Genomic DNA, 26532 nt, shown 5'->3' with positions numbered 1-26532 from the left:
GATTAAACCAAAGAAGAATTTTATTTTGAATAAACCTTTAATAATACCTATAAAGTTACTTAAGAACTACTCCATCGCTGTAACACCTTGTAAGCCACTAGAACCATCATCGCCAAGATTCCAAGGATCATCTAGAGCAGCAAGTAGCTTTGCTAGAGCTTTTTGACTTTCAGTGTCAATATTCTTAGTCATTTCCTCCGAAAAAGGCACGTAATCATCACATAGTATACTTTTTCCTTGCGACACACCGTGAATTTCGTACCAACCTTCGAGTGGTTCGTTTTGAGGCTTTTTTAATCTTATGAGAACTTCTTGGTCATCAACAGTTTTTACATGGAAACCTTCACTTGCAGATACTTTAGTAACTTTACCCCAGAGGGTAACTTTTGCACCATTTCTTTGTGCTAAGTTACCGGCCGTTACGTACGGTACAAACTCATCGTTATCAGGGAATTGGCTATCTTCAAAGTCATCATGATCTCCCATTTTGATGTAACATATGTAATATGTACGACGTATTTATAAATCAATACACACGGATTAATAAGCAGTTAACAATTAAAAAAAAATATCTAGTTGTTCTTCTATAATGTTTTACGCAAACTTGAAACTGCAAAAGCCCGGGGAAATGGAATTTGGAAATAACAAGAACTCTAAACAGCCACTATTGTCACTGTCAGATTGACAACAAATTTTAATAAATGAAAGTCACAGTAAATATACTTTCATAGACTGTAAATTACTAAATATACTCTATTTGGTACAAACGTTTCTGGTTTTTAATTGTTTTCATATATACCAGTTTTAACTTTATAAACTATTGCCATAATATTAAAAAAGAAAATTATATACCAATAACCATCTCAAAAGAAACAGTCACGTATCACTGTGAACTCAAAGTGACTCTAAACTAAGCCCTACGTACGTACGTACGTTACATACCGGTAAAACTCTTGATATACGGGTAAACTTAAGACCGACTTAAGTCGGAAACACACTTACGTGTCGTGGCGTGTCGTGACGCGCCAGAAGCATATTTTAATATGATTAGACAGAACGTATTGCGACACGACACGCAAATATGTTTCTAATCATATTAAATGTATGAAACCAATATGCTTCTGGCGCGTCACGACACGTAAGTGTGTTTCCGACTTTAAGGTATTGGACTATTGGATTTTGATAAAATGCGGATATAATATATATTATAAACGTTGAACGACTCGAGAACGACGCACGTCTACCACTCAAAACAAAAAATCTTTCAAGGTACAATGATCACATAACGTTAGTATGATAATAATCCTTCACACGGCAAGGTGGCTATGCTAAGGCTATGGAATTCTTACTACTCTAATTCAATACTGTATGCCTTTTAGGTTTAGACTTCATTGTGTTAATAAACAACTTTTCTGATGACGTTCTTGTGATGGTGTACTTGGTTACCTATATGAATAAAGTTATTTTGAGTTTGTTTAAAACAACCCATTAAGGCAGGTTCAAAAGTTAGACAAAGTAGGTGAAGGACGTATTTACAGTATTCAATCAAACAAGCATTATTATTGTAAAGTTTATTCTTATATTTACAGTTTTCAATTTGCATATTTAAAAAAAACCCACAGAAAACTGGTATTTAAGCATAGTGGTCCTCCCTATCAGCCGCTATGGCCGGTGCAGTGGCATCTTCCATCGCCGCGAAGTTCATAAAATGAGCCGGTCGGTGTACTTCGTGATAGAATTCACGTGGATTGCCAAGTTGTACGCCGTATTTCATGTTGGGATCGTGACGGACACCTGTATAAATAAAAAAAATCAGTTTTATTCCTTGTATAATTTAAAATGTAGAGTTTCAAATTGCTACATCAACAAGCTGATGAACTGAACTAAATTCAGAATAAAATAGTTCTACCCTCCATAACTCGAAAAATTATATTTTACCTCTGTATCTCGAACATAGCAATGTTTTATTTTATAACATCTACAACTTGATTGTTTAAGACTTTTAATACCTTTAAGAATTTGCCGACAGTGCAAGTACACACTGATAAAAAAATTAATTTGACTCAAGAGCCAAAATCTTGAACCAAGAATAAAATTTAATATGAAACTGATTGTCTTGAGTCAAGAGAATAAATTCTTATGAAAATAATAATTTACTTACATCAAGATTAATTTCTTGACTTAGTTCAAGATTTAGGCTCTTGAGTCAAGTTAATTTTTTTATCATTGCACCATTGTTTCTTAGGAGTAGATAATGAATAGAATTACCCAAATTTATGACTCACGTTAATACGAATTTAAAATTTAAAACTTGAATTTTTATTTATTTTACCCCTCTACCTCACAATTTATAAGAATGAATCTCAACCTCTCTATGTCGAATCAAAATCCTCTTTAACTCGAAAATTCTATAACTCGAATTTTTTTCCTCTCCCTCGGAGTTCGAGTTATAGAGGTTCTACATAAGCTAACTTACCCATGAAGTTATAATTCCAACTGCCTTGTGATGGCACCATGAAGTACCCGAGGAATCTGTCCGACAGCAACATTTGAACTTTCTCATAATGACTTGGCAGATAACCTTTGGGGTTATTTCCCCTGTCAGTATTCTTGACCCCCCATTCGTATCCGCTAGGTGTCAATTTATACGCTGTTAGCGAACACGATCCGGGAGTAAAGGAACACGTGATTATGATGGTCTTCTCACCGTCCCATGTTTGATTGTCAGCCATTACCTTGGCGTGTGCTGTTATGTCCTAAAAAATAATATATTAATTATTACGTTTATCAGGCATTTGCGAAGTCTCAAGTTTCTTGTAATTAAAAAGAATTTTCTATAAATAATTTTTGTCAAGCTAATCTTATCTTACCTGTGGCGACAACTGAGGCAATTCATTAGGTTGCGTATGCATCCATCCCAATGGTTGCAAGTGCGCAAGGGCCGGATGTTTGGGCAAGTGCTTAGGAAGATGCACCGTCTGGTGAGTACCCCACTGCGGGGGAAGTACCGCACAGTGGACTTCGCGCACTTGTGGATTATCAGGGGGAGATGTACCGTAGAGATAGCAGGCGATCTGAAAATTTGATGTGTTTTTAGTAAGTGACCAAAAGCTAAACCATGAACAGATCTCTTTTTTAAAGACCACACTCAAATTTTCTCCATATTCTCTATCCAGTAGCCAAAAGGTAATTGAACTCTTATTATATATAAATTTTGTATCAAACAGTGAGTAATTAACATAATATTATATAAGTATTACCTGAGCTCTCAAATCCGAGATAGTGACGAACTTTTTAAGCAGGTTCTTTGGTAAGATGTAAGTGTAGCCGCTCTCCTTGATGTCGTCAGAGCTCACGTAGATATGGTTTGTACGTAGATGCAGGTTCGTTGCCGATATCGCACGCACACGCCATTCCGTCTTTGAACTAAAAAAGCAAATATAAATATTGGAATCTTTCGACTTCATATGCATAGGTATATTTCAATCATATGACAATGTAAGCAAATGCGAAAACGAGTATCTGCGCTATAAAAACTATTTCCATAGTAATAATTTATTAAAAACACAAGTTGTAAGTTTAAACTGTACTTAAAATTTATAAAAATAGGGTTTCAAAGTGGTTGACGCATGAGTCGTATAGTAGGTTTAAATAATCAATATTTTCTTAGTATTGTTAAAAAACAACTGTTGAAGAATGATATAAATTTTTCATCTGATCAAATAATACATTTAATTTGCTATAAAAACAAACATAGGGGCCTCATAGCCTAGCGGTCTTATTAAGTGGCAGCTAGGTGAGGGGTACCGGGTTCGATTCCCGGTTCGAGGGCAAGTTTTAATTTAATTTAAATTTGTTCTTGGCCTTTAGGAGGGTTGTGCGGTACCGGGCGAGTGCCTTAAACCGTACATGGAGGACACGGTCGAATTCCTAAAGACAAGCACGAATTATAAAAAATCCTATACTTGACGCTGGCTAATGCACAAATCGTGCCAGAGCCATAAAGAAAAAACATATTATGCTGTGACTATACTCAACAGATAAGTTAGTATGTTTTGACTAGCGTATTTCTGTATTTGATTGAAATGAAGTATATATCATCATTACCTGAAAGTCTGCGACTCGTAGTTGCTGGTGGTGGAAGTGATGATCTCGTCTCCGTGCTTATTAACAGTGCGTGTGGTGGTGGCAGTGAGCTGACTCTGCTCCTTGCTCTGCTTCTCTATCTCTGCTATCTGTTGTCGTTGGGCAGAGGGCGCCGATATCTCCATACCGAGGATAATGTCACGGATCTCCGATTGGGTGAGCGACGCCACATTAACGCTGAAATAATTGAATAGTTAAAGATAGTTTACACAATTGGATTTTATTTAGATATTTTATAATTAACATCAAAAATAATAGTATATAGACTATGAAACTCTACTTTTTATTGTTAGAGATGACCCAGTATTGCTCTGAATACCATGACATTAATGAACCTAAAGTTATTGCGCACAATTCTTCAATACCTATATATAGGTTATATATATAGAGAATATGTTAAACATATTACTAAATATAAAATTCTACATTGAATATATACACAATAACAAAAAACTTATTGTCTTTAATAATTGAATTTAATGTATTACAATTTATTTGGCTCTTCACAGAAAAGATGATTAAAAAGTTTATAATAAAAGTTTTAATTATAATAAAGTTTATAATAAATAATACATAGCTTCAATTGATTAAACCTTGTTACACAGCTTATTATACTCACTTGTTTTTCTTTCCATAATCGGCCAGAATCAGGTCTTTGAGCTGAACTTCCACCTTGATCCAGTCATCGTCAGAAAGCGTGGGCCAAATGTGATGAGGCTCCGTCAGCGTCGTTTTGTCTGGTTTTAGGAGGACTTTTGTACGTTCAGTGTTCACGTGCAACGCACGTAGGATGAGGATGAGACGACTGAAGGCCTGGAGATTTAATAGAAATTCTTAATTAAATGAGTAATTTTAACGCAATTTGATAACAATTTAAAATAGACCCAAACATATTCTTAAACATTGATCTAATTGCATTGTTTATGAAGAAATTGTTTTTAATAATTAGTATATTTTTCTTAGTAGTAAACATTTTTGAGAGTAATAAGTCAGCTGATATTTTTTTTATTTTCGCCTGACACCAAATTCAGTAATCAAACGGATTACCTTGCGCCGTTTTTATATGTACGTTCTGTTATACTATTAAAGAAAACACTTTTTTAACGAATTGAAGCTATGTAATATAATAAACTTATAATTATTTTACATAATTTAAAAATTTTCCCGACGTTTCGCGTGCTTTACAGCGTGCGTGGTCTCCGTTACCACGCACGGTCACCGTAAAAGTGTTTACTTTAATAGTGTAAAAGTTATGTTCTAAGAAAAATCTTCTACTGAGTATAGTTAGAAGTAGTAAAGATACTCACAGTGTAAGAAGATATAGTCTTAAGCCAATCGTCATACAAGTTGAACAGGACCATCTGTGGTTCAGTGGCTTTCAGGATGAGATCACCGAACTTCTCCACTTTGAGACACGCTTGGAATGGCAGTTGGAGCTCAGAGCCCTTTATCACAATGTTGGGGAAATCAAGCAAGTGGACCTGTTGAAGAAAAGGTAGTTTATTATAAAAAGAAAATTATAACTAAAAATAAATCATGTTAATCGCAGAAAAAACTATGGTGTATTATTAGCGTTTTCGTTTTTGGAATTTTTCAATAATTCCTAAATCTATATATATGTATATATAAAATATTATGTTGGTTTGTGTATGCTTTAAGAACTCAAAAAGTTCAGCACCGATCGAGCTGAAATTTTAGCATGATATAAAATCCGCATCAAGGATTGTTTTTATGATTTTGTATTTTTGTATTTATATTTTTTCCACAAGTATTGCAAAATTTAACTTATATAAAATGTTTTCTTTGTTTTGTTTCTCATTTCTCAACCATTCAATAACAATGTGCCACAGCGAAGCGTGGCAAGGAACAGCTAGTAATAAATAATTTATTTTAGAATAGGATTAGGAAGCGCGATTTAGCATATGTTAAAATCTAAATCCAAGTGGCAAGTACTAAAAAAACATCTAGTTTGCGTTAAATTCAAATTCTTTTTAATCGATTTATTTTTACCTCAAGTGGATCCAACATTCCCTTTCTTGTGACAATTATCTGTTTAGGCTGTTCTTCAACGGGTAGGGAACGAATCAAAGCAGCTACTTCTTCAGCAGTCTTCCATTTAGCGAGCTGTATGAAAAGTAAATAATTAAAATAATATCTCTATGCGGTAAGTGTATAAACTTTTATATGAAAATATTTATATTAATCTTAATAATTTACCTGTCCAAGACGTTTTTGTCCAGCCCATACACTAGTGTGAATAATCTTAAGGAAGAGCTGTCCCGTGCGCGGGTTGAAGATGAAGATGGCGCCGTTTATTGGTTTCGTGGTCAAGTTGCCTTCGAAAGTCTTGTGAATGGTCACTCGGTATACATTTGTGTCATCCACGAACCTATCAATAAAAATATAAATGAATAGATCTTTTTCTATTAATAATACCTATTCTATATAGCCATAGTGTCCAGGGACTTTTTCTATCTCTAAACTTCACATCACACGTCTCGCGAAATACATAAATAATTGATAAATAAATGAATAGAATTTAAGATGCACTTCATTAAACATTTACGGTGTGATAATACCCACAACATTTTTGTATGCCGAATAACCAAAAAAAATTATGATCAAGTTTGTTTATTTTTTTATTGGTCTTCCTTGTGTTTTTAATTTCTTTTAAGAACATTGTAATTAATTTTCCAAAAAAAATCTTCTCATTTACAACCAAATAAACAGGATTAATATAAAAAAACAGGTTTATACCCGTTCTAAACCGGTATTTTATTTTTAATGCTTACCAAATAATTTGGTTAGAGAACAGCTCTCCATAGTTCTGACTGGATAGGTAAGGTTCCGTTGGCTCTGATGAGTACAACTGGAGAGCTTTCCGTATTCTCTCCCTTAGTACATAAAGAGCGGGATTTGCCTTCATTATCTTCGCCATGGCCTGTTGTATGAGGGGCTTGCAGCCAGGGAACCAGTTACCATATGCACTGAAATAATTTTAAAAAATATATAGACAAACATACTAATATCAAAGTGAGACGAGATGTTAAGAAATTAATTTTTATATGTGCAGAAGTTATGCACATGTGTGCCTTCAAATAAATTTAATAGAAATTTCAAAAAGCGTATATATATTTCAGAATAACATCTCCAAATATTTGTGTGGTCAAGTAAAAATTGAATAGCTTTTTTAGTCAAGTCAAAATATATTTTTGCATACCTGTGGAGATTATAGGCCAAATCAATGGCAATTAGCAGACCAGTGGGTGAAGGGTAAATGGACATGTTATCCGTAGTGTAGTCGAGGAACTTGGCTCGTGCGTAACGCTCAATGTCGTGCGAGTCGTAATCACCCCAACGGAGTTGTATGTCCAACCAGTACTTTTGAGTTGTTGTGTTGTCCATTGTGTCCCTAAAATCAGTTATATTAATAATCTTCTAATTTAAAAGGATTTTTTGTTTTTGGCTAAGCTTCTTCGCATTTTTTCATTGGGGTCGCCCGACGACGCTTAATTAATAGCGATAAGGCCTAGCCATATAGCCATAGCGGTATATATTTATTATTTACAAATTATTATGTATGTATTTATTTTTTGTAACAAAATGTTTATATGTATTATTAGATGATAGATCTATTTAATATAATTTTAGTTAAAACATGTCACTTCATTGGTTATTTCATACATTACATGAATTAATATTACCTTTTTAACAAAAAATAAACTTAATTTTAAATCCATACTAAAATATTTAACATACTTGGTATCTGCTAGAAGCGATGGCCTGGAAACATTCCACTTGTATGCAGAGAACAGAAGTATGTCAGCACAGGATGAGTTCATCTTATATGACTTCCTCGGGTGAATGGTTTCCTTCTGTACTGTTTCTATTTCCAACGCATCTAGTTCTTGATCGAACACCTGATAGTATAATTAATGTAATGAATAAAAATATATTAAATAGATTTTTTTAGTAAATTAGAAGTTAATAAACTATTTATCATATCTTCATATCACTTTACCATCTAACATTCCAAAACACAATAAAGAAATATATGAAGTAATGTAGAAATGTATCTTTTTGATATATATTTAACTTGCATAAGTTTTATAAAATCACTTTATAATACAAGAAATAAATATTTTGATATATTTAGTGAAGGTCTTACACTAAATTATTTTGAAGCATATATATTAGGAATATTACCTGACACAAGTCCATGACAATAGATTCGTGAACCTTCTGCCACAAGTGAGCTCTGAATATCTGGATGAGTGATATCTTCAGAGTTGGGATCTTTCCGTGCATGAAAATACCAGTTAAATCCAGTTGCACCTGAAATTTACAACAATTCAATAAGTAGTTATTTTATTATTTTGTATGAAAATCCGATCCAGTGAGCGCTGAGCCAAATTAATATTGTTTATTTTAATACAATTGGTATCTTTTTATCTTTCTAATTTTGCCTTTTTGGGATTTTTGAAAACAATTATGTATTGAGAGCTCAGTAATAGTTGAGTATTGATCAACAATTAAAAACGAGAATGAAATTATGTAAATTTTTACCTGGAAACCGACGTACACGTTGGCACGGTTAATAGTCGGGGACCACCAAAGTGTGAAACGACGATTCGGAATCTGGTTCAAACCGGAACGTTGGGCGTTTGTCAGTTTCTTGTACTTCATGGATTCCTCGAATCCAGAGGCCTTTTCCCTATAAAAGTGCATTTTAACAATTTTAGTTTAACACGAAAACAAATCTATTATAATACTTAAATTTTCAAGACCGGGAATTTAAGAAAAAGGGCAACAGCCAAATGTATAAAAGAAAGAAAAAGCTACGTAAAAGTTTCGTGTCATGCTGTGTGCAAAAATTTAAAGAAAATTGCATATATTTCAGCATGTTACGCGGTAAACATCGATGTAGGCTCGCGGATGCGTAATCGGCGTTTATAAATCTAACAGAAAAAAATTGCTTACCAGAACAAACCTTCCCACGTAGGGAAGTATGTTCCCTTGAATAACGTGTGTTCCAGAATTCCTTCGACTCCACCAAGAGCTTGAATCATATCCGTCCTGTAGTTGTTCAGATTCCATAATTTACCATCGTGACGCTGATGCGTCCACCAGAAGGGATTTTGCTTCAGTACCTGCATTACAAATTATTATATTTTAACAAACTCCATCTAATGTACTATAAAGAGCTATTATTTTAGAAACAATAATAGTTATTTCAAAAATTTTCAATGTAAAATACGCACTTTTAATATTTTGTTTTAATGTATTTTTTTACTAAGACTGAATTTTGTAGAAATTAAATAATATCTGAATTTTAGATGCTTCATAAAAAACCTTAATTTTGCAATAGCTTAATGATGCTGATATTATTGTGAAGTGGTTACATAAGATGAGTATTACCTGGTATTGTTTGAATTCAGTACGTATACGCCAGCCCTTGTCGTACGCGAGCGTGTGTCTGTCCTTTTGGAAGAGCGTGTTGATACGCGGAATACCTCTGTCCCATGAATCTTCTAAATCTTCGAGGGTTAGACGTCTAAAAATATACAATATGTATATTAAAAACTAGATAATTTAAAGAAAAGGTATCCCTAGTTAGTGTAGTAGTGGTATTTTAGTAGGTGTTCAGGGAATTAATAAATATGTCTCCAAATTAAGTTATCAATAATTAACGTAAGCTTAAGAATACGCAATAGATGCTATATATTACAATTTTTAAGTGCATTGAATGATCAGACAGCGTGTTATCAGACGAGCGCGGCCTCCTCTCAATGCGATCAGCAAGGACTCGGTCTCACGATCGTCCCCAGAGCACAGGGACTCTCTGGATTCAGGACCCCTACGCGATTCATCATTTCATTCAAAATAATAAGTGTCAAAACAGAAACAGTACTTTTGGGTTACGTTCATATAAAATATTAAAACTATACTATGATTTTTAATTCCGTAGAATTAAAAGTGGTTTAACAGCCATTGATAATAGCGTCCCTTTTCATCACTAACAGTAAAAAACGCACAAGTAAAGATAACATTATATTTTTTTAAAAAGGTTTTTAAACCTGGAATTAGTAGGCAGAGATGCCAGCTAAAGAATAAAATAAACTAATTAATGTTAATTGGATATATTGTTCGTGGTATTGACATATTGTTATTTTTGTATTAGGTCACTTGAGTAAGTAAATATGTATTTAGATTTACCTTTTTGTAGGTAAGACATGAAAAATACGTAGCATTTTTTATTGCCCTCAAATAAGTCAAATTTGTCCCTTTTTCGGTGGAGAACTTTTTAGTAGCAACACTTATGAAATGTCACAATTCTACGTAATGAAAAATCTGAGTATAGAGTAAGGACTTACTACGCCACTAAGAAATACTTAATCACCAAAACTTAATAAATAAACAAAAAATACTACAATTTACCGGTTTTGTGCGTTTGCCTCCTGTCTCTTGAGAGCGTACTCGGCCCATACACGCTGTGAGTCAACGAATTCAGCCTCCCACGGTTGAATGTATCGGTACAAGTTGGGAATCAGCTGGTCCTCATCGTGAGACATTCCCGAACGGAAGTGAGTGATACCCACGTCTGTTTGTTTCGACCAGCGAAGGTCAGACTGTAAGCAATTATTCATGATGTGAATTACAATTATTTTCAATATAGATTAGGGACCGTTCAAGTATTACGTCACGCAATTTTTGGAGATTATTGACCCCCCCCCCCCATGTAACGCGCCGTAACGTTTTTCTGTATCCACTAGTAAAACGTTTTGCGACCACCCAGTGACTCTTTAAATACCTAAAAGTTACCATTATGTGGTGTAAAGTAAAGGAAATAAAAGATCGTAGAAATATATTTCTACGATCTTCACCTGACAAACGGTCATGACTACTCCTTTAATTTACAAAAGAAACAATACATACCTGTACTTTATAACAAATACAATAATAATATTACCTGTGGTATAAGTACGTGACCCATAGACAACATTCCCAAACCGCCAAGCTCTTTGGGCGTGTAAAAAACAACGGGCGGGAAACGTGAGGGCATTTTGGAGTTGAGACCGATCTTGATACGCGTTTGAATCTTGTTTTCACACTTTACTAACAGATCGAGTAACTCTTGAGTGTTTACAACGGCTTCGCGGAAGTACGTCATCAGACCTAAAAAAAAGAAATGGTACAGACCAACGCAAGGTTTGATGGGATTGTCGTCGAAATGAAGTTTTAAGATTTTATTGTTTCCATGTTGGTATAACTAAGCCTCACCTGGGGGACAAATGACTTTATCATATGTCCCCCAGTAAAGTAGGTATTCAAAAATCATTTAATCATATAGGTAACACATTGTACACTTATGATCGTTGAAAAAAAGAAATGTATATGAAATGCTTCTAACTTTACATTTAGTGCCAGTTCTCAAATCAAGGACGTAGAACGGAAGAGAAGAACTGGCAATAAACTTTCCGCCACTCTTTTTAATCGCCATTTTTTTTACACACCGTTTGTAAGGAGCTGCATTCATTACACCATGGGTCCTGAGATAAATAGCGGCTAATTATTTTTTATTGGAACGATATCAGCTTACGATTTATCACGTGACTAGGAGTTCTTAGAAGATGTTATGGCTGTTAGAAATTTAAATGTTTTGTCCCCATAAGAGAACGCAAGATAAGAAAAACAGAACAGTGTAACGGTAATTTTTTGTTTTTTAAAGTTTAAATTGTCTTCACTACAAATAAATTAAAAGTTGTATTGTCTTTTATTGGCATAACCTTTACACATTTAAAGAAAAAACTTTTTACCGGATTAAAGTTATGTATTATTATAAATTTAAAATTATGTTAAATAAATTTAATAAATTATATAATACATAACTTAGATCCGGTAAAAAAGTTTTTTCTTTAAATTAAAAGTTACTCAAGCCTACAGTAAATCAGAGTAATGTATATTTAATAAATAATATTAATAAAGATAGCAAACCTATAAGCGCGGTGTTCCACTTGTTGACAATTTTGGTGAAGGTGGTAGAACCTGAGGCCATAAGAATCTGCCTGACTCTGTTGTGGAATCTCGACAAGGATTCGTCGTCAACCCGCAAATAACATTGCGCTGTTCGCTCTTTCGTCACTTCGTTTTGTAAGTTCCACACACCGTCACGGTGGGACAGTTCCTCGTTCTGACTGCGGCACTGAAATTCATTTTCAAAAACGTTTTAGACGCTTTATACAAAAATACCTAAGTTTTATATAAATTTATAAGTTTTCGACTTCTTATTTGTCAACATTATTGGCGTATGTATCTATATCTATATGAATGCGCCCATAAACTACAGAACCGATTTTCAAAAAACCAATTTTAGAGGCCATTCGTATTACGTAAGCAGATTTACTGAAATGTATCCACCCCCTTTCTCTTGTCAGCAAAAGTAACAAAGCTCTCAAAAATAATACTACATAAACGTATTTGATAATTTTTTGTAGGAATCGTCGAAAATGCATTTCGTTTTCAAGCTTAGACAATGTGTGTGTTATGTGTGTAAAAAAAAGTAAATAATTACTGATGACGAAATGTTGATTGGTCATCACCAAGAAAATCAGAAAAAAGTTAATAAATTAAAAAGGTATAATAAATGATGATTTTAATTATAAAGCGTACTTACTTTGGGCAGTATCCTACACTCAAAGCCGGCCATGTTGAAGAGCAAATTGGGATTATCTTTCGAATAAACAGAGACGAAGCTGTTCTCCCATTGAATCGTTGTCACGGAACGCGGCAAACGGTTCTTGATATCCCAAAATACCGCTCGACCCCTATAATAAATAAAATATTTAAATAGAAAATTTTGTATACGTAATTAGCTTCTTATTAATCCGCGACAAAAGGACGTTCAAAGATTGACATATATAATATATATGTCTGTCTGTGGCATCGTAGCGCCTAAACCAATGAACATTACGATGCGGATATTTTCGGTTTTTCTGGCGTGATCTAAAGGGTTCTTAGCGTTTCAAGGTCTTCGGCTCTTTTTGTTAGCCGCCGATGAAATCTTAATGTTAAATAAGTATTTCTTTCCATACATGAAGCTTGAAGGTTGTCGCGGGTGTTGTTAGCTGTTATTTTATAAATTTTAAGAAGAATTTCTTGATACAAACATAATTTTAAATGTCGTAACATGGGACTATTATTTTAAATAAAACCTCTTAACTTAAAAAAAAGGGAATTATATTACACTTAAAGATCATATAATATAGTGTGTGTATACTACACCATATTTAAGTTATATACTTACAAATTAACGTCATGTTTCATGAGCCTCATTCGAGCATCTCTGGGCCAGCACTTCTTATTATTGTACCCAACAATATTTTCATTGTTTGGATCCGGATGCTCTGTTAGGTATCTCTGAATGAGATCCCGGGCCTCTTCAGCCGAGAATCTATAAATAAAAACATGTAACTATGTAGTTATAAAAAATGACGATAAAAAAGTTTGATATATTTTTGTTGATGAACAAAAATTTCAGTCAAAACGCTATATAATTATTATTACAATTCAACACATTTTTGTAGTGAAAGATATACTAAAATACAGTGATATTTTGATAAATAATGTAAGAATAGCTTAGGGAGCGTTCAAGTTTTACGTCACGCAATTTTTGGAGATTATTGACCCCCCCCCCCCCCCCCCCCATGTAACGCGCCGTAACGTTTTTCTGGACCCAATAGTAAAACGTTTCGTGACCATGCAGTGACTCTTTATAGCTAAAAGTTACCATTATGTGGTGTAAAGTACTGGAAAGTCGAAAATAATATTAACAATAACGCGTAATTTAATCCCCGCCCCACGTCGTAACGTTTTAGAAAAGAACCCCCCACCCCCCAAATTCGTTGCGTAATAATACTTGAACGTCAAAAATATTTATTTCTTCACACTTTGTTACATATTTACAAAAACGAATAAATCAAAATACATAAAAATTATAATGGATACAACGGGCGGCCTTATTGCCAACAAGCGATCTCTTCTAGGCAACTCTAGTAACCCTATTTAATTAATATAAGTATTATATATAACTCACCTAAAGAATATATGAATCCGATCCACATATCTGCAATACAGTCTAATTGGATGAGCTGACTCCACTGGACGGTCTTGATAAGCCAGGAAGTCATTTGGCAATTGCGGAGGTCCGGCCATTTCACTAGCCCTTTGGAGACCAAGGACTAGCAAATCTAATACTAGACCATAGTATTGGACTATGAATGAGGCGAATTGCAGACCACGGATGATACCATACGAGTTTGTGTGATTCATGTCCTGTGGTAAAAGGTAATTATTGTACTATTACTGTAAGATTACTTATAATTAAATAAAAATAAAAAAACTATAAACCGAAATTACTAGACATATTGTTCAGTTTCACAATTAAAAATGGAAGCCACAAAGGCTTTTCTTTCTCCAAATAATAAAAAAAAACTAATTTCTAGTTATCTAAGAACATATATGAATAAAAAGTAACTTGACAAAAGAAGCTTTTTGTTTAATGTTGTTGTTAGAGAGATTCTCTGAGTGAAAAGTTTTTAATTTTAAATTATCTATGAATATCCTTAACTGTTTGTATATTACTTTTTAAGTTTAGTGCACAAAATAGGTAAAGTAAACATCATTTTATTGTTATATTTCATTAAGTTTTTGTTATTGAATGATCAGACAGCGTGTTATCAGACGAGCGCGGCCTCGTCTCAATGCGATCAGCAAGGACTCGGTCTCACGATCGTCCCCAGAGCACAGGGACTCTCTGGATTCAGGACCCCTACGCGATTCATCATTTCATTCAATATTCAATCACACTAGACAAATATTCATAAACGTTAACAGTACCAAAAAACATGTGTGTGTGCTTATGTACACGCGTTAGAAGTTATACTTCTTTGGCGTAACAAGATAAAAATCTTTTTAAATTTTTTATCTGTTGCCTATACTATACTACGTTTGTAGAAAAGACACTAACAATATATAAAAGGTATTTATTACATTGAAAGTTTTATTATAATGCATTATCTAGTTAAATAAAGTTGATTTAAATATCACAAAAAAATATTTCTACATAATTAAAGAAATAGACATTTTTATTTTAAAATGTCTATGCTAACATCAGGGGTCGGTTTTTTGTGACAGGTGTGCGCGCGCATCGTAAAAATGTACTCTCATCATTTTTCCCTAACGCGCCAAAAGAAGTATAACTTAAAAAATTTAATGTACGAAGAAAAAAATATTGAAAAGAGGTTTTTATAATATTCAAAACTGAATTGCCTCCAATCTTATCACAGATAATTCTTAAAATTTACCTTATAATTGATAACGACGTTATTCTTAGCAGTCATATAATCAGCAATATTGTGGTCCACTATCAACCGAAGTAATCTGTTGAGAAGAGTCAGATCGATCTTTTCATAGAGTTTTTCGAAGCGGGACTCCAGAAGTACATTGCATTCTCCTTCACCTACTTCCCATACATCTTGAAGATTGTTAATACCTGAAAAAAAAAAAAATATATTAAAGAAACTAAAATTCTGGGCTTAGGAAGTCAAACTCAAAATATCTTTATTCATATAGGTAAACAAGTACACTTATGAATCATCAAAAAGAAGTTTAATTGTAAATTTACATTTACTACCAGTTCGCAAGTCAAGGGCGTAGAGCGGGTAAGAACTGGCAAGAAACTTTCCGCCACTCTTTTTAATCGCCAAGTATTGTCATATAAATTATTTGATCCGGAGCAAATCAATCCCAAGGAATAGGATCATTTAAGTATTCGTCAAATTTATAAAAAGATTTATTGATTAATTTACGTTTAACGAGGGCTTTGAATTTATTTAGCGATAATTCTCTAATTTCGCTTGGGACTTTGTTGTAAAAACGAATACAATTTCCAATATAAGGAGTGGTTTATCTTTTGGAGCCTGGTTGGTCGTCTCAAATTAGTTCTATTTCGCGTATTATACTGGTGAAAGTCACCATTTGTTTTAAAATCGTTTATATTTTGTTTGTACATACAACAAGGCTTCAAGAATATATTGACCAGATAGTGTCATAATATTTAATTCCTTAAACATATTCCGTACCAACTCCCTTGGAGAAACACAACAAAACAAAAACATACTATCCGACTTTTGACAGTAAAAAGCATTTTTTCTAAGAAATCTCATTCGATTTAGAAACATATGGGCTTCAATTAGGTTTATACAGAATATCCAATTCTTTTCAAAAAGCAAAAAATTATTCAACAACTATTTCGTAATTCAAGGAAATTTTAAAATATAGATGGTAACACTTTGTTTAAATAATAATTTTATCCGGATAATAAATAAATTAAAAAATAATAATAATTTTACCTTGACACCACTTATAAACCAATAGCGGCGAAGGCTCCGTGTCAGCCGGTTTGACCCATGGCGGCAGCAACCTTCGTTTGTCTGCTTCATACCACAGATATTGGTCTAAATATGCGTCTGTGATTTTCTCCAAGGGTTCCACATCATAGACGGGGACTAGATGTGAGTATAGATCCATGAATTCTATACCAACCTATAAAAAAATTGCTTAATTAAAATATGCTTTTCTGCATTATTAAGTAAGGATAATAGGATAACAATACATCGTTGTTATTGAATGATCAGACAGCGTGTTATCAGACGAGCGCGGCCTCGTCTCAATGCGATCAGCAAGGACTCGGTCTCACGATCGTCTCCAGAGCACAGGGACTCTCTGGATTCAGGACCCCTACGCGATTCATCATTTCATTCAATTTGATAATTTAAAAAAAAGCATCATAATTATTTCTAAGAAAACTAACTGTTATATGTTTTAATTACATTTAATTACAAATCATAAAAAAACAATAATACTGGTAAATCGACGTATTCCTGTTAGGTGATAGTGGTGACTATTTGTGATAACTTTAACCCCCCATAAGCAAAAATTAGCTTTATATAGTAAAAATCTAATATTATTCTCATTTCGAAAAACGATAAATTAACAACGTCAATTATCGGTCCAACCTTAAAAATTTGAGACGAAAAATGGACTACATAAAAATCTTCCAGATTAATTTTGAACATAACTGTTTTCTCAGCTCTCCAACAACACAACTAGGAACCTTTTTCAGATAAACTAAATATAAAATTATCAAGAAAACAGGTGGAAATTCATATTCGATCATAATTGGTTGTTCATTAAAGTATCCATAAAATTAGTTATAAACAATACGTAATGTAAAAAAAAGACAGTTTAGTTGTAATTACAATTAATGATAAATATGAACAAAATGTAACTCACCTCTCTAAACGTTCTTTGTGTAAGCAAATGTCTCTTGATTCTCGACAATGCCTCGTGCGGGTTGTCATAGGCCTGTTCTATCAATCCCAATTCCTCCCTTTGGCTCTGGTTCAGCCTGGATTTGACACTGTACGCCTCTTTCAGCCTCTCCAAGGCTAAAATGAGCAGTTTTGTGTCGTGTTTGTATGAAAGGGGCGGGAAGGGGATGGGCGCAAATCGACGAGATTCGAGCCAATGCACTGTTGTTGTGTAAATCGCTACGGCTTCTTCGGGTGAGATATATGGACCGTCCTGAAATAAACAGAATGAAAATTAAATTTTACCTTAACAATCAAGTTATATAAATAAATAAATCAGTGGCGCTACAACCTCTTTAGGTCTTGGCCTCAGATTTCTGAATCTGTTTCATGATCATTTTTAAATCTAATAGGCAAGTAGGTGATCAGCCTCCAGTGCCTGACACACGCCGTCGACTTTGGGTTTAAGACATGTCGGTTTCCTCACGATGTGTTCCTTCACCGTTCGAGCAAATATTAAATGCGCACATAGAAAGAAATTCTATTGCTGCATAGCCGGAGAACGAACCTACGATCTCAGGTATGAGAGTCGCACGCTGAAGCCACTAGGCCAACACTGCTCATTAATCAAGTTATATATATGTTTTTAAATAATGTTTATTTATCAACTCATCTATTTCCTAAGGCCAAACAAAATAAGTTATAAAGGCTTATAAACAAGCACTATTAGGTATAAATTTATAAAAAAGATTTCTAAGAACAATTATTTTTATACGATTTTTAAGACGGTTAGAATTTTAAGTGTATTCTTTTATAAAGCATAACTTTATAATACTCTAGATGTATAATCTGAAACTTGACATTAAAAAAAAATCAAGAATAAAAAAAAATATTTTTGATGTGAAATCCCAAAATCTGTGTAGTTCTTTCAGTCGGTTTTTCCTCACAAGAATTTGATATTAAATCATTGCTTTTGCTTTGATTTTACAGGGTAAGATAGCGTTCAAGTATTACGTCACGATGCGCGGCGGGGATTAAATTAAGCGTTATTGTTAATATTACTTTCGAGTTTCCAGTACTAAAACACCACATAATAGTAAATTTTAGGTATGAAGTCACTAGGTAGTTACACTAAAGGTTTTACTATACTTGGGTACAGAAAAACGTTACGGCGCGTTACATGGGGGGGGGTCCAATAATCTTCAAAATTTACGTAACTTAATACTTGAACGCTTATTTATATTTAGCTCACCTTCAAATAATTATGCTGTCTCTCCTGTTCAGCCTTTAGATAGAGCCTCGTCAGTCTTCCCAAATTCTTCTTGCACACGGTCTTATCTACGGTGGCTCCTCGTCGTATTCTTTCCCGATTGTAATGGGCCGTGTTGGTCCACCAATCCGCCTTCATTTTAACGTATCGGAGAATCATGTTCTCTATTGGCGTCGGAAGACCTGGGACCTGTTAGATTTAATAGATTAAAATTAAAAAAGTTATAATAGTAAATATAAATGGAATCGTTAAGTGTTGGAACTCATAACAAGATTTTGATTTTAAATACATTATTGCATATCTGTAATCAAATCTAGAAACTCCGGATTTAACTGTGGTTACATCATTTCGGTTAATAAAACCAAGGTAGACTTTTAAAGTGTTATTAAATTAAAAGTATATCAATTACATACATTTAAGTAAAATTACACAAAAAGTGTGTTAAAACGTAATATATTACATATTTATGGAATAATATACATATAGTTTTACCTTCCAAGGGATATTCGCCTTCCAGCACCTCCAGGCTTCAGACAGATGCTGCAATATTGTCCTGGCCTTATTCTGCTTGATTCCTTCTGGCATCATATCCACGATATCGTGCATGACAGACGCACGCAACTCCAGGTCGAAGTGAGATTCCACACGCTGCTTCGTCACCGTTTTAGCAACACCTAGACAAAAAGAGAACATAGTTTTTTAATATAAGTTTAAAAACACAGTTACAAGCTTACGCGCTGGTGGCTTAATTTGTTTCTTTTTATATTTTGCTAATAAAGGGGAAGAAGAGATAGGATTAGGATGTTATTCATTACTGACATGCAGAAATACAAATCTTTATAATTTTCCTCTTTATTCTTGTATAATTCCTTTTCGTAATATTTATTTTAATTACGATAGACTATAGTAATACTCGGTTTTATTACAAATCGTATATCTGTATTTTTATGTAAAATGTATACTCAATACCATAAATTATTAACAAAACACAATTATCTAAAGATGGACTACAAATATACAAAAAGTTTCAAACATCTATGAAATGAAAACATTTATAATGTATTGGTATGAAAGTGAGTGTGTGTATGTGGGGTGTGCTGATGATGCTGGTAATTTAGCACTATGGATATTCATTAAAATCCTTTTAAGCATATTCCGCGATAGCTTGAACAAGTCAATGCTCAAATAGTGGTTGTTGTATGTTCTGATGAAATGGTGTTTTCACCAAGAGATAGTATGAAAAAGATTTAGCTCTATACATTCATTATGATTTGTTGATTATGATGCGAGCATGCTGCAAGCGGAAGCTAGAAGTAGATAATAAGTCAAAGGCAACAAAGCTGGTTGATTCACCTTTCCACGATACACGAACCTTACCAATTATTATAATTTTACTAGCTGATCCGGCAAACGTCGTTTTGCCATGTATATCATTTATAATAAAAATAAGGGTTGATCGTAGAGGGGTGAAAATTAGCGGTTGTATGTATTTTTTAATGTTGTATCATAAAAAAATAGAAATTAAAAATTTTGCCTAAAAAATAAAAAATAAAATTTAGGGGTGGACTACCCCTAACATTTAGGGGGATGAAAAATAGATGTTGGCCGATTCTCATAGATACCGGATAAGCACAAAAAATTTCATCAAAATCGGTCCAGCCGTTTCGGAGGAGTATGGCAACGAAAACTGTGATACGAGAATTTTATATATTAGATATGATGTTTAGATTTTTTTAGAATAAATGAAGGAACTAATAATGAATCTTAAATACAACAATATTACTAAGTAAATTTATAGGAATTACCTTTGGAGTGTCTTCCTTCGAATTGCCTGGACAGTAAGTTGCCAAGCCATCTCTCCAACAGTGGAGTGATGCCTCTCATGAAGAACAACCACACACGCCATCCTGGAGCCCAGAAACCGCAACCTGGACCCTTTGACACTGGGCCCTACAAATAAATAAAAACGACCTTAATGAAAAGTTTAGCTCTTTGTACTAGTAAAGTAATATATTAAAATTTATGTAAAAATTACTATCTTACCTGCTTGCTTAGTTGTTTTTTTTATTTACATTATAGTTTAGTATAAAAATATAATCCGGAGTAAGTTTAGATTTTTTACGAAACAATAAACTGACTTAAATACTTGTCTCAAAACTGTGTATGTCACCGTAAAATTGTAAATATCGTTAGATTGTAATCTATTTCGCGAGATTGTGAACGCCAACGTACTGCTTACAATTTAACGTATTATTATTCGGTAGATTGTAATCTATCGAAGTGAAACCGTCAAATTACAATATTTCGACAGTTCACAATCTAGCGAGATAGATTACAATCTAACGATGTTTACAATTTTACGGTGACCTATACATGACACAAACAGAAATATATGTCATGTGTCATTATAAAATAAAATTTAACCCAATAACACGACAATGGAAGATTGACAGCCTATATGGTTTGCAGGTCTCAAATTTATATTTTAAATAAATACTTACAGTATTAAACCGGTAATATATCAGATGCTTCAAGTCCTTGCACATCCTAATCTGCCTCATCAGTTTGTACTTGTATCTGTACATTCCAGTCAGCTGGCCAACGTGAGCAAATATGTACTGAAGACCATCAGCCAGTTGGAATGAGTCCACGTTGTTCAGACGGTATTGGACGTGCGAGTCCACTATTAATTTTGTCAGACGAAGGATTTCTCGACAAAGATGGAATGCTGTAATAAAAGTAATTTAAAATATTCAAACATCTTCAAGTATCTGTTATTTACAAAGGACATGTGAGGAAATCCAGGAATGCATAGATGCACATATCTAAAACTACTGAACTGTTTTTAATGAAACTTGGACAGTCCCCTTAAAATTTTACCTGATATTAATCAATATTGGTATGACTATTCGATTTTGAGAAATTTGAGTTCACACATACAATAAATACATGGTCAAAAAAATTGAGCATGCACATGCTTCTGCAATGCCACTTAAATACAGCTCAAACTGAAGCTACTAGTTTATGAAACTTATATTTTAAGCCCTATTTTTCTAAATGACCCTGAATTTTATTAATGTGAAACTAACTAATGACACCATGTTTATAATGTTCTATCAATGTACAACAATGGTTCATGAATAATAAGTGAAAATCTACACACACAAGCACAGGTTTTTATTAATTGTAAAATGGTAACAAATATAAACAATTTCAGAAGTTCTATTGGGTGTTTAAATATGTATTTATATGTCTATCTATCTATGTATGTATATCCGTTGTCTAGAACCCATAACACAAGCTTCACCAGCTTAGCATGGTACTCGGTCAATTGGTGTGAATTGTCTTTAAAAAAAAAACCATGTTTGATTTATTAATTTAACTATTACTAAACAGTACAGCTTTCAAATTATAAAAATCATTATTCATATTTATAAATAGTTTTTGCAAATAAAAAAAGAATACTTACCATTTCCGAAACGAGACTTCTTCCTCTCCTTAGTTGTGAGTGTCTTGACAGGTTTCAAATTAAAGTTGTAATCCAAATGTAGATAATTAAGGTTCTTCCGATGGATGAGTAAGTTCAACATGTTGTACCCTTGACGACACACTTGGAGACCAGCCTCTACCCAATCCAAGGTTGTTGTTTGGAAGAATTTGGTAGATTTGAAGGAACGGAATAAGTACCTATAGAATGAATAATTTTCGTACAATTGTTTTTTGTCTCAATGCAATTGCGATGTTAAATTGAAGATATGCCATAAAGTGTACATAAACTAAAGATCTAAATAATTTTATTGAAAAATGTATCCATAATTATTATATTGTTGAATTACTAGTCTTAAACAAATTAACACTTTCTTCAAACCTGTGAAGATTTGTTAATAAAAAGTAAAAGACGATATGCATTTTGCATTACTAAGCAATAGTCAACAACTTTCCTTAAAAAAACTTAACCACCAGTTTAGGATAATAGAACTTCAAATTACCTCTTTTTCTGCGGCTTGGGCGCGCGATGTTTGAGTGCATTGAGCACATAGTACTTCAGCAACTTTTGATATGAGACTCGCACTTTGACAGGCTGACCCGGAGGACAGTGCTCCTTGTACCATGTCTTAACAAGAGGCACGTCAATGGCCCGACGACAACGACCTAAATGAGTTTAATGAGTCATTGAAAGTAACGAAATAGAAATATGTATATGAAAGTTTTGGATCTATATTACAGTACAAAAAATCTGTATTACCTGATCTCATACTAAAAGGCCTTGGAGCCCACAGCAGCGCAATACCATTTGCTGTGTTGTCAGTGTACAATGCCGTTTCTTGTAAGAATGGTGAGACTTCTTCAGGTAAAACAAAGTCTTCCTCTTCCGGGACAGGGTCTAAGGACTTTACTGAATGTCTGTGTGAGATTGGATTGATGAGGGGATCAAAGTAAAAAGCTGGCAAGTCGGGGTCTTCTGTTTTGATGTACACAACATTGGGTGTGTGGTACCTAGAAAGTTATATAATGTAAAATGAGAGAACAGTATTGCATCAAAATAAAAGAAAAAAAAATAAAGAAAAGATGCCAAATTTATTAAATGAAAAGAATGCTTTAAAATTTTAACAAATATACATAAAAAATATATTTTTTATGTAGTGAATTGTATCAAAATATTATTGTACTTCTGTCATGTACTTAAATGTATGCCATAATCAATAGAAAATATACTATAATATTACATAGCACTTACCAAGACAGTTGAACAAAATGTGGCAAATTGTTATAGAGGTATGGGAATGCTATTCTGTATTCTGTTCTGATTGGCTGTCTGATGATGATCTTGTTAATATCGTTGAACTCATTCCAATCTTCATCTCCAGCAGAGTTATCTTTCACCAAGGGTTCAAACTTTGGACCTCCAGGTATCGCCATATTTAGGGCTTTTGCAGTGAAGAAACTCTTTGAATCAAACAAGTAAAAATAGTTGTCATCTACTAAATCAGTCAGTAGTTGATTCGCAAGACGGTAAAGTGTAGCCATTTGCGGTAATGACAAATTCCATTTCCTGTATGTAGATCCATTAACATGTATAGTGCCTAATAACGGTTTGTGATCATAAAACCATGAAGCTACTGCCCTATCTTCCTCAGGATCCATCTCTATTTGTATGGGTTCAAGGGGCTCTACATCCAAGATATTATCAGCATAGTCTAATGGAGGTTCTTCATCATCAAATGGTGGAAATCTCATTCGTTTGAAGTGCCGACGATCTCTTTTTTCACGTCTCATCATAATCCACATAGTGCCCCATTGAGCAATATATACAGGCTCAATTACCCAGGGTATTTCATTAACAAATGTTATAGCTCCTGTAATGTGGTATAGAACTTGTACATCTCTGATTTGTTCCCATGGCATTGGCATGTTCTCAAGTAATTTCATAACAGCATGTGGCATGTACTTCAATGCTCCGAGGTACACTCTCTTGTCATGTCTGTATTTACGACTTGTCATATCACCGTGGTCTCTGATGATTTTGCGTATGTGCTCTGGTGGCATATCTTCTTTTTGAGCATCCACAAAACCAAATTTGCGCTTTTCGGCAAAACGCTTTGATTGAAGTTGAAGCCATTTTGTGGCTGTAAGAAATTATAAAAAAATTCACTACTTAAGAATTTAACTTAGTAGTTGTTACTTAATAATATATCTTAAATATAAGGTCATATAAATAATGTTTGCAACAACAGCATTTTCCATGTGATACTAGATAGGAAAATTATATCCATTGCAAGCAATCTACCCCACAGGAAATTATTTCAACTATTCTTCAAGAGTGAAATATAGTTTCATGGGGTGTAATTAAAGTTGATATACTTAACTTTTTACTTTTACGTAAAAATACATAATAATGACTTCAATAATGCGTAAAAAACAAAATGTAACCACTAGAATTAGACATAAGTATAGTATGTGTTAATGCCAAATATTTCAACATTTGTCATTTCTTTAACTTTTATAAAATCTTAGATACAAGATGAGGTTAACTATGGAAAACTCACCCTTTTCCTTTATCTTCTCCTCGGGAATGTGGTGAGGTTTTGGTGGTTGAGCCGGAGGGACCGGCGGCGCAGCTGCAGCAGCGGCAGCGTGCGCTTGTAAAGCGGCCTGTTGCGCCGCCGCCAGCTGTTGCTGCGCCATCATGGTAGCCCAGGGGTTGGGCCCCAATAAGTAAGGCGGCAGCGACATCGCTGCTGCCCTATAATCAAAATATTATAACCTTATCACTACGCGACATCAATCACAAAGTAATCCACGCTTGAAAATAGAATAACTTACTTTGATTACGCCCTTGAATATACACTTATTTATTTAATTTTAAAAACAACATTGAAGCGTCTTATATTTCACATGTTTTTAAAGCGACGCCAATTGTTATAGACACGCCAAGCGCGGCCATTTGCATTTACATTTAGCTGTTGCTGTTACCACAGATTACTAAATATTCAATAACAATAAGTAATTTAATAAAATATAATATATGCTGTATACTTTTGCTAATTTGACAGTGCTGTAAATTTTGATGAATAATGCAAATTACACATTTAAGGTGGTAAATTATATTTTTTTCTATTATGGACTTGTATCGTTCATCGTATTTCAGCTGCGGTGCCAAAATTTTGCTTTAGTCTTTTGAATTTTGATCCTTACCTCCATGTTACACAACTAGTCCAGTCAGTCAAGACAATTAATTCATTATAATTCCAAAAGTTTTCAAATTTTGATGTAAGGTCGGGAGTGGTATTAAAACAAACTATAAAATTTTGCAACCTGCTCTGCGGTCCGGAACATTGTTAAAAATGCAATAAATGATAATTTGCTCAGTTCTTGAGACCAAAATTCCAAAAGTTCTGCAAAGTTGGAGTGGTGTTAAATATATTATTTTACATCACGTGTCAAATTTGCAACCAATTTAAGTGTACGGAACATTTTTTGTTATTAAAAATTAATGTTTTTCTTTATTAAACTGAAGGAAAACGTTCCAAAAGTTCTGCAAATTTGACAGATATATCGGAAAAATATACCGAACGATTGTATAAATTTGCAACCTTTTCCGTTGACCGGAACATGTTTATTTATAATTCTTTTTAATTCGTGGTCATTTTTTCGAGTAAGGTGGTCTCGGAATAATTACAAAAGTTTTGAAACTTGGTTGCAAACTTCGAAAACATCTATTCTGATGTATTTACAAATTTGCAACCTCATACGCGACCCGGAACTTTATGCAATTTGCAAAAATGTAATTTTTTTTATTTTTTCACCTTCAAGAAAATTTCAAAAGTTCTGCAAATCGAGGGGACTGTTTACTTTTGGGATTAATGTCAGTATTTGAATTTGCAACCATATCCGGAATACGGAAATATTTTTTAATCACATTCACGCAAAATATTATTTCCGTACCCATCGCTGTTATATATTCAGGGCCTAAACTTTGTGCTATGCAGCTTTTCCATCACTTTTTTTTTCACTGCATTGAATGAGTAAGTTAATTCCTCTTTTATCTAGCTCTTCAACTTCTTCACTCAATAAATGTGTATCGCAAATGATACAATTGTTAACCGCTGCGTCCATCATGAAAATTCTCGAAATGGAGCAACGGAGCACAAGACGCTTTGTAACCAGAAAATCCCAAAGAGAGCACAAGACGCTTTCCAACCGAAAAATCACAGCCTACTGACCGTTAGTACGTCCGCAGTGTGC

The 26532-nt window shown here is 33.8% G+C and overlaps 2 protein-coding genes across 2 annotated transcripts; both read right to left on the bottom strand.

Annotated features, from left to right (window-relative positions):
* Positions 1 to 2: 2 nt before the first annotated feature.
* On the bottom strand, positions 3 to 662 carry LOC125049099. Its single transcript, XM_047648198.1, has one exon. It carries the CDS (start codon positions 484 to 486, stop codon positions 67 to 69), a length of 420 nt encoding a protein of 139 aa, XP_047504154.1. The 5' UTR covers positions 487 to 662; the 3' UTR covers positions 3 to 66.
* An 894-nt stretch (positions 663 to 1556) lies between these two features.
* LOC125049097 (pre-mRNA-processing-splicing factor 8) lies at positions 1557 to 25253 on the bottom strand. The gene is made up of 35 exons (XM_047648196.1): positions 25111 to 25253; positions 24834 to 25030; positions 23525 to 24413; positions 23033 to 23283; positions 22776 to 22938; positions 22256 to 22473; positions 21288 to 21514; positions 20592 to 20736; positions 19279 to 19460; positions 18769 to 18975; positions 17500 to 17790; positions 16557 to 16749; positions 15510 to 15697; positions 14240 to 14478; positions 13451 to 13597; positions 12821 to 12971; positions 12142 to 12349; positions 11117 to 11322; positions 10585 to 10775; positions 9565 to 9700; positions 9127 to 9296; positions 8713 to 8860; positions 8353 to 8481; positions 7906 to 8066; positions 7367 to 7558; positions 6939 to 7133; positions 6364 to 6535; positions 6157 to 6270; positions 5454 to 5627; positions 4766 to 4959; positions 4108 to 4323; positions 3261 to 3426; positions 2871 to 3074; positions 2477 to 2756; positions 1557 to 1794 (listed from the first exon to the last, which is right to left on the bottom strand). The coding sequence occupies exons 2-35, from the start codon at positions 25018 to 25020 to the stop codon at positions 1634 to 1636; spliced, it is 7095 nt and encodes a 2364-aa protein (XP_047504152.1). The 5' UTR covers positions 25021 to 25030; positions 25111 to 25253; the 3' UTR covers positions 1557 to 1633.
* Positions 25254 to 26532: the final 1279 nt, after the last annotated feature.

The sequence above is a fragment of the Pieris napi genome, chromosome 4 (assembly GCF_905475465.1).
Source record: "Pieris napi chromosome 4, ilPieNapi1.2, whole genome shotgun sequence".
In the NCBI taxonomy this organism is placed as follows: Eukaryota; Metazoa; Arthropoda; class Insecta; order Lepidoptera; family Pieridae; genus Pieris; species Pieris napi.
Note: the sequence above shows the minus strand (reverse complement) of the source record. Positions and strands in the feature narration are given on the sequence as shown.